Source organism: Sitodiplosis mosellana, unplaced genomic scaffold (assembly GCF_009176505.1).
Source record: "Sitodiplosis mosellana isolate CC-2019 unplaced genomic scaffold, AAFC_SMos_1.0 Smas_scaffold_6166, whole genome shotgun sequence".
Lineage (NCBI taxonomy): Eukaryota > Metazoa > Arthropoda > Insecta > Diptera > Cecidomyiidae > Sitodiplosis > Sitodiplosis mosellana.
The window spans coordinates 7,081,518-7,091,513 of NW_022601407.1; the positions used below are offsets into that span (position 1 = coordinate 7,081,518).

The 9,996-nt window shown below is 36.1% G+C and overlaps 1 protein-coding gene across 1 annotated transcript; it reads left to right on the plus strand.

Annotated features, from left to right (window-relative positions):
• Positions 1 to 1,049: 1,049 nt before the first annotated feature.
• On the plus strand, positions 1,050 to 4,812 carry LOC129575397 (m7GpppN-mRNA hydrolase). Its single transcript, XM_055458987.1, has 3 exons — positions 1,050 to 2,338; positions 2,722 to 2,940; positions 3,054 to 4,812. The coding sequence occupies exons 1-3, from the start codon at positions 2,102 to 2,104 to the stop codon at positions 4,116 to 4,118; spliced, it is 1,521 nt and encodes a 506-aa protein (XP_055314962.1). The 5' UTR covers positions 1,050 to 2,101; the 3' UTR covers positions 4,119 to 4,812.
• The last annotated feature ends 5,184 nt before the right edge of the window (positions 4,813 to 9,996 follow it).

The following is a 9,996-nucleotide window of genomic DNA, read 5'->3' on the forward strand; positions in this document are numbered from 1 at the left end:
TAGAGACAATAAAAAGAACACAAACAACAAGAGTGAAATAAATGGACAAAAGATTGACGAATAACATGCTTTAATTAATATAAACAAGTAACTTAATATGTAATAAGACTATTTAAAACAAAACACATGAATTATATGTAAAGCGTAGAATGTGAGTAAAATCTAATAAAGATGAAAAAACACAAAAAAATATCGTACGCGTTTTATTTATTGTGAGAAAAAAAAACTCTCTCACACCGAAAAATGTATTAGCTTGCAGATATGGACCGGTCGGTTCGTTGACTTATAACTCACAAAGATTGGCCCTTTCGATGTTTACTTCAACTCAAAATCTACACTCATTTAATACGCTTTTCGACTTTCCATAATCTTTTTTTGGAGGATTTGCTTGCATTTTTTCATTGTGCTAACAAGTTTGGGTCTATTTTTATATGGAAAACAAATGCATCAAGTCGGGGAAAAAAATTGCGTTTGTTTACTTGAAACATGTGTAAACAAAGCATTTGCCCGAGCCCAAGCCGCTAAAATTGCACGGAATCGAGATTTATTTGGATTTTTCATGAAATCTTCTTATGATAATTCTGATGAAATCCTCCCACAATTCCGTTTAAATCGTCTGCTGACGACAATGGACGTGATTCATCATCAGCACCGAACCCACTCAATGTTTTCATTGAATTGACATCACACATGAACAATGTTGCAACAGAAATGTGAAATAATCAAAACGTTGATTTTATTCTCCATTCCAATGTAACTTTCCAATGTATTCCATCATAAATACAACGTGATTGCCGATTTAAGACTAAACAACAATTAAATATTTTGCATTTCTTTCCCTTCTTGCAGCTACTTTTTTTCATAAATCTTTGTGAAACATCTATTCAAAAAGAACAGTCGTTGTTTCTCATCCACTTTTAAATATGAACGCCACACGTCACTCTGGCGGCATTTTTGAGCGGCAAATGGCAGGGTTGTCCTCCGTTACGCACTCACACAGTCTGAATTGCGTTGCAAGTATGAAACGTCATTGTGACCGTATTTGCGGCAGTGTGTTTGAGTGTGTGAAAGTGTCATCGAACAAACAACATCGTCGTTGTTGCTAGTGAGCACTGTGATATCTTTGCGTATTACACGACTACAACCGTAGAAAGAAAGAAAAAACGAAACGAAACGAAAAGAGAACCGTCATGTTGTGTCAATGTATTTTCCCTTGATGTGAACGAGAGACGAGCGAATAGAAAAAAAATAACGTCGACAGAATAAGACAGCGACATGCATACAGTGACAGTTCGACAGCATTAAGGCGCAAATAAGAGCAAACGTCTACATTGCATAGAGAAAAACGCCAAGTTGAATTTTAGTTTTTTTTTTGTTTGTTCAACTTTCCGTACCAAAGAAGAAAAAACCTATTTTATTTTTCATTTTATTCTCTAATTTCGCGCATCCACGAAAAACAAAAACCGTCGACTTTGTGAACCAAAATATACGATCGTGAATATGCCCGAAAAGGCACAATGCATACTATTTAAAAGGAAATGGCGATATTTGCATCATCAGCGATCAAATGACAACAACAATAAGAACGAAACAATAACACAAAAATCCGTAAGCCAAACAGATTTCAACGCCTATAAATCATAGTAAATAACGCGAGACACAGTGAAAAAACACATACACACACACACACGCAATAAATGCACTGATTTTGATAAGCTGCAAGTGTGTAAACGACAAGGAATTATTAGCGGGCATCGATAGTAAATATACATTTTGAACCTGTAAACGGAATACAAAACAAGAACGCAACACACAAAGAATAAAAGCCAAAACAAAAAGGAAACAAACAAACGCAATTGAGATAAAGTGACAGTTTCGAGTGTGTGTATTTTGGATGTGCCATTGTTTGTGGAATAAATAAAGAAATTACGGACATCGATCGACCAGGCGGGAAAAAGTAGACGAACAAAATCAACGGCATACTAAGCCACAAAAGGAGGGACAAAGGAGATACGAAGCACATTTTTCTACTAGACGAATAAGACACACTGTTTTCGTTGTGAAGCATCCATAATAAATATTATTTATCGTAGTTTGGAAAATGGAAGTTGTTTCAAATCGCGTTAAAGAGAATCATACGATTTCGGCGGATACGTTGGACGATTTGGCCAGTCGATTCATCATCAACATACCGGATAATGATCGTTCGAACTTCGTACGAATATGCTTTCAAATTGAATTGGCTCATTGGTTTTATTTGGACTTTTACTGTACGGGCGAAGAGAATCATGCACTTGTGCCGTGTGGCATCAAACAGTTTGCTAGCCATATATTTAACGTAAGTAACAAATATTCGGATGCTGGGTTATAATATGTTCATCTTTTCATAGATTTTCCATATTGCTCACATTTCATTCGGAATACAAAAATTGATTTCTTCGTGCCATAATGCCACTGGCATTACGATGGAAGTAAAAAGAAAAGGATATTCTCGTTTGAATTGAAATTTTATTCTCTCAAACTCTTGCGACGAAGGATACACCAAATGAATGACCCCAATTTGGGAACTTGAAGAAAGAAAAAATTTGATTTTTGTGAGAAAAAAAGAAGAAGAAAGAAACGATTTGTTCTCACTATGAATCACATTTCCATTGAAGATTCCTACGTTAAATGCTTCACAATGAATTAATCTGATCAATGTTTTTTCGTTTCATTTTGCAGCACATTCCATTTTTGTCGTTGCATGTTAAAAGTTTGGACAATATTTTACAAGAATGGAAGCAGTACAAAATGTCGGTGCCAACGTATGGTGCAATTCTGATGACATCCGATTTAAAGCATGTTCTGTTGGTGCAATCGTATTGGGCGAAAAGTTCGTGGGGATTTCCAAAAGGCAAGGTCAATGAAAACGAAGACCCGTTACACTGTGCGATACGAGAGGTAGGCGTCTCCGATTCAATTCGAATAAATTTTCAATTCTCATTTGAAATCGATTGGAAATTTTCAAAATTTAATAAATTCCTCAATTTTCCATTCTTTCGACTCGTACATAGGTATACGAGGAGACTGGTTACGATATAGCTAGTTTAGCGAAACCGGATGAATTTATTGAAGGTGTGCTCAATTATCAATATACACGCTTATATTTGATTCGTGATGTACCGATCGAAACGGTATTTGTGCCACGCACTCGCAAAGAAATTAAGTGCTGTGAATGGTTTTCAATTGAGCATCTGCCAACGCATAAAACGGATCCAGTGTCGCGCAATCATCTCGGCATCAATGCCAATTCATTTTTCATGATAATGCCGTTTGTGAAACGCCTTAAAAAATGGATAAACGAACAATCGCACGGTAATCAAATGAGCAAAAAATCAAAAGGCAACGACAGTAAGCATATGATGACGGCGGGTGTGATCGATAGTATTGCGGCAACAACGGTCGCAATCGCAACCACACTGAACGAACGAAACGATGCCAAATCACCGAATACGGTATTCTTCAAGAATAATGCGGGCCATCGACGTCAGCGGCACAAGTCAATGGGCGATTTTGACAGTACAAATGTTGTAACGCACGATTCGACCGGCGACACACAGCATGCAAAGCAGGCAAATTCGGGTGGCAACAAATCAAATGGCATCGGCAGCGGCGTTGCCGATACGAATGGTGTGGGAAAACCGATTGGTGGCAAACGAAAACTGTTTGCCGTCGATCAAGCATCGACCAAACGATCGTCGTCACCATACGCAAGCAACTTTCAATTACAACCGGTGCAACAGTTCAATGCAAAGGGCATCAACAACGCCAAATCCACAACGCCGCAATACATTTTACTGAAACCGGACGTCTATCGGAAATTGAAAAATGGCAAACAACGAAGTGGATTTGATCAGAATGGCGATGACATGGAACATCAATCGGAAAATGAATGTCAGTCGAGCGGTGGCGGTGGTGGACAGCAGAAGCAACAAAAATGGTTATTTAATCCGCCAAAATTGTCGCAATTACTCAGCAAGGAGCCGAATATTGCCAATTGGTCGAATGTACGACTTAACAAAGACGTTATCATGCATGAATCGCTCAAATTCTCCGGCAAATTGACCCATTCGAAATGAGCCATAGCAAATGTCATTTTACATACAAACAAAATCAATCAATCAATCAACGGTTTCCGGCTACTAAATGAATTATCATCTGGTTTTCCCATGCAAAATCCCTTGCATCTTCAGTCCCGTCGTTGTCAAGCAACAGCACACCAAATGTTTTGAACTCTTGTGATGAATTGTGTTCAATAAGAAATTCCCATACGTATTTAGTCGATTGTCTTCGTAATCGATCACCTAGCGCTCGTTTGATGTCGTTCAAAGCAAAACCCAAATTCGTTTTTTTTTCGTCGAACTGCCACGTAGTGGAAATACTTTTTCACCTAAAACACATACACACACGATGCGACAACAAACTTTAACCATATTTGGTAAAACAACATAACATTTCGATTACAACAAAGAATCACACAATTTCATTGCGACGACAACAACAACCGCAAATCTTCGTATTCGTCCGATCCGGACCAATAAAGAGCAAACAAATATGTAATTTGACTTGCAACAATTCAATTTTTTTTCCAAATGCGACAATTAAAAATACGAATATTGTTAAATACAATTCAATGAAAGCTTTAAAACTACTATTTTTTCTCGAATTGTAACAAAATTCACATTAATAAAGAAAAAAAATGGAAACAAACAAACAGAACGTGACGAGAAAAATTTTTTTAATAAAAAGAAAACCAGATATTTTTTATTACAATCATATTGTGTTTCATTTTAACAGCTGAAAGTTATTCTTCACAAACAGGATTAATCAGCCTATATTCGATCGCTTTAACATGTAGAAACTTTTCACTTGCTTACAATTAGCATTCAAAATATCGAGGGTAAATCCTAGGGGCTTTTATCTCTATTCGCCAATAGAAATTTATATGCGAAATGGTTAAAATATACGGCGTATACGAGGTTATACGTATTTATATGGAACATTCGTCTGGAGTTGGAAGCCCCTAGGGTAAATCATTTGTTCCTCTGAACCGTAGAATGAATTTATTCGTCGAAATTGCCATACCTAATTTTGTATAGATAATTTGATTTGTTTTCGTTGAAGATGCATGTGTAATACACATACTGCGTATTGAGTAAGTATATTGTAACGCAGAGCGTTGCTTCTTTAAAGAGTCAAACTCTGTGGCAAACAATTAACTGATGATGAACGAACCACTGCCAAATGCAATACTTTTTTATCGTCTAATTCATTATTACTTTTCGTTTGATTTGCAAATGCGAAATGATGTATCAGAATGAAGTTGAAATGATTTCGTAAGCTGTAGTAGTTTCAAGAATCCATCTATGCCTCGATTTCTTCGACTCTGAGGAGGAAAGTTTTTAAACTATCAATATGCTCTGTTCGAGTTTTGACACATGAAATAAAAATTACATTTTAAGATTGCGTTTCACGATCACGATTGATCAGAGCGAAGTTGTGATAGTGTTGGTTTTCAGTTGATATTGGTATGGGATCGAACTCAAATCTGAGGTGATTTTAAACACGTTCACGTTCTTCGATTTCCTCGTAAATGTGATCTTCTGGATTGACTTCTCTTCTGGCTCTGGTTTTCTGTTATGTGGGCAATTTGTCATGTTCTTCATCACGGTCATTTTCAGAGAAATTCTAATTGTTGTCATTCTACATTGTACGTTATATTATGACCGTAATAGCATGATTGCCTACAGAATGTGATATTTTTTAATGACGAATTTCATATACTTGGTAGATGTTGATATTTCTTATCTACTTTCAGGCAGCATACCAAATTTTCCATTGCATCATTTTGTTACTTGTAAACAAAATTTAAACTGCGAGGGCAGATTTTTCAATTATCATTCAAAAAGTCCGAAGCTATCTATGTTTACTCATTTTTGAAGCCACTGATTATGCATGTGTTTCTTTTGCTTTAAATAACCTTTAAATTTTCGTTAATGAACTGTTACAAAGAAAGAAATTCAATCCGATATGATTTTCAGATGTACTTACATTTGCATTTAATTTAGTTTATTTAGATAGCAACTAGTTTTGGAAATGCACGTTAAGTGGCGTTTGAACAACAACGTAATGCCATTTTTTCCCTGTTAATAAAAAAAACTCCAATAATCTTCATATATTCGGCGAATGTCCCGTTTTTTTATTTCATTAAAGTAGAGTGAAACTGGATACTGGAGATTTTGCATTGACGTTTCCGACTGTAAACATGACAACAATTCATATGCGTGTGCTGTCAAAGTCACTTTGTCATGCGTCATTCACATTAATGCTTTGACTGATTTTGATGAACAGTGGAGAGATTGGAAACGCCATACATTTTATATATATTATTTGTTTGGGAATTATATTAATTCATTTTCTTTTATTGTTGATATTCGGGCTCTGCAAAGCCTAGGCTTCATCCACGATTTGTTTTTTAAAGAAATATTTCGAAAAATCGTGAGTTTGCACTGTCAACACTTGTGTGGTTTTTCATATGATTTTGAAGTCATCGAATATTGCCACCCGTTCACACATTCAATGAACTTGCTACACCAAGTGATAGTTTAGTTCATTGCTGACGTTTTCCAATCCGCCATACGTTTTTATATGTGTGTGTACATCAAAATGTCAAAGTTGTCAAGAATGCAACCGTTCTCCTCGTTCTTTGTGCTTTAAATAAACATTTATTTATCTTTCGATCCATTTTTTTCAATTCATTTGAATTAATTTGTACGCGATTGTATTGAAATTCGGTTTTTGTTTTAAACAATCTTGATGTTGCTCTTAGATTAGGATGAATATGGCTCGTGTTGTATGTGTAGCTCTAGCTCTACATCGTTCAAATCAAGGAGTTATTATGCATTCGTCCTTACTTGCAGTATTCACGAATTTGCAATGCTGGCATACAAAACCAAGGCCCCATTTCACGAACACTGAGATCATGAGAAATTCTCACTTTTTTATAATGTACGGCTAAGTCGCTTCGCGACAATAAGATATTCAAATCAATTGAATATCACATTATTCAAATTTAATTTCATCAGTCAAAGAAATTTCACAATAATGTTTTACTTTGTTGTACATTTTCATAAACTCCATCCTACAAATGCATAAATTTTTCCATTTTAACAATATGTTCTGTGTGATTTATTACGAAATTTGAACGCTTCGCATTCAATTTACCCGTGACTCCAAAAATTATTAGGATTTGTTTGATATGTATCGGAATTTCATTATTTCAAAAATGCTCCAATTCACATAGAAGTTTTTCGAGTCCCTAACTTTTTTATATGTATGTATTATATATTATAAGATTTTCATATTAAATTGGCTATCATAACCAGCCAACCAAACGAGATAGATGGTCAGCTACGGCTGACGCTCGTTATCCAGATAATTTGCGTGCGGTGAACGCATATAGAACGCTCCGCTGCCGCCGAGCGATCAATCGTACTTTGAAAGGTGGTATCCAAATGTTCAATCAATGAAAAAGAGACAAATCCATATATAATGTTTGGATACCACCTTCCAAAATACAATTGATCGCTCGGAATAATTCCGCATTATTTTTGCGGATTGTGTTCCAGACGTTAATATTCATACAAAGCAAACAACAGCAAGTGAGCGGAGAATTCACACGAAAGAATAGGCAAAGAGAAAGATCGCAAACAGTATCCTACCGCGTGAATTATGAATGCAGCAGAAAGAGAACACAGTAGTATCCGTTTTTGCACGCTGTCAATGGTATCGACGAACGTAAACAAAAACGGATTTTTTCCTTCGTTTAAAACTCAATACTGAGATGAATTACTTGAGACTTAAGAAATTAAGAAAAGTGTTTTCTGTGTGATACATATATTTTATATGGGAGACTTAAAAATTAAGACTTTTTTTTTCTTATTCCCTATACAAGAAAATATTTTTCTTAACCCTTCGTTTGGCACATGTTCCAATAACCTTCCGTTTGGCACATGTGGTCTGGCCAGACCCTCGAACTTATAAAAGATTCTAAACGTACTGATAAGATATAATGAATTATCTATGAAGCGAAGTTGTAATATTCAACCAGCAGTACAAGTTTAACCTAGACACCAATCTGTTATCTCTTATCAGTTACGCTAAATTCGCGAAAAACCGCGAAAAATCGCGAGTTTTATCTTATCATATTCCGTGAAACTGATAAGAGATAAGAGGTTACTGTATTCAGCAAATTGTAGAGCAGGTCAAATAATAGAACTTTTCCGAAGGCGCCAATTCATTATCTCTCATCAGCCACGCTAAATACGCGGAAAACCGCGAAAGACGCGAAATTTTATCCTTATCGTTTTTTGAGGCACTGATAACAGATAACGAATTGGTGTCTTCGAGAAAATTGTGAAAGAACATCCAAGACAGTTCCCCAGTCGAAAAATATCCCGAAAGAGGTGCTGCATGTCAATAACAATGTGTAATCCACCCATCGAACACAAACACATATACAAATGCATCCTCACTCATTCCTACAATCGTGACGAATTGTGTGCTATGACTGAATGCTGTCACATCGCCGCTATTGCGATTGAATGTTTCTCAACAAATCAAAACATGTACGGCACCCGTTTATATGAATGAATACACGGACAACGATTCGCCACTCATTGCTACAGCTGACCGAATGCATCTTATGGTGTATGCGGTAGCTGAGTGTTGTTTGTAAACAAAATACCGTTATGTTCGATACACAAAATGATGCGCGTTGCTTTTCAATAGATTTCAATATTTCATTTATCCATTGTCAATCGACAAGTGATGATGCACAAACGCAATAAATAAAATCACTCCAAATGGATTCGAACGACATTTTTAATCGAATAAATATGTTTTGGCTACATAAATACAGTTAATGATTTTTTTCTAACGTATTATGAGCTCGCACTCTCAAGCGACAGTAGAATTTGAAAAAAAATATTCGCAACATCGAAATACAGTGTGTATCGAAACAAACACTCCAGCGGAACATGCTATGAAGCATTTATGTATGTAGATTTCTTTTGCTACACACTGTTCTTCGCTGTTGCGTGCGCATGCGCGGATCCCGAATACTAATACATGCACGCCTGCGAGAAACCAATCTCATACATGTTGGTGCGTGATACACTTTGGTGTAATGAACAACACAAGGTCTGTGTGTTTGTGGATGTCTGTTTACTAAAATGAAACACCAATTGGAGCACTATAGCGACATCTGACAAGATATTTCCCACTGGGAAGAAATGAGTCGATTTTTAGGTGAAGTTTTTTGATCTGCCCTATAATTTTGCTGAAGACAGTAATCTCGTATCTCTTATCAGTTTGACGGAAAATAATAAGGTAAAACTCGCGTTTTTTCACGATTTTCCGCGGTTTTCTGTGATTTTAGCGTAACTGATAAGTGATAACAAATTGTTGTCTTGGGCAAAGTTGTAATGCTGGCTAAATAAAACAATTTCTCTCCATACACTAATTCATTATATGTGATCAGTACGTGTAAAATCTGTTATCAATACATAGGGGTCTGGCCAGACCACATGTACCAAACCGAAGTATATTCGTTTTGATGTCCTTATATTTATCCTTCTATGACACGGATCCTTAATTTTTTTTTTCCAAAATGTGTAAAAAGAATATCCAGGAAAAGTCAAGAAGTTTGAAGGCTCCAGCTCAATCCGAACAATGCTAAAATTAAAAACCAAAACGAAAAAGGTCTGGCCAGACCCATGTGCCAAACGGAGGGTTAACATAGGAAAAGATTGTTTTGTGTGTACGAATGTGCAACGATCAATTTGGTTGTATCGTTTCGGCACGACAATTTTCAAATATTCGAGTTCATTTTCACGGATCAAACAAAATATTCGAAAATGGTCGTGCCGAAATGATACAACCAAATTGATCGTTGCA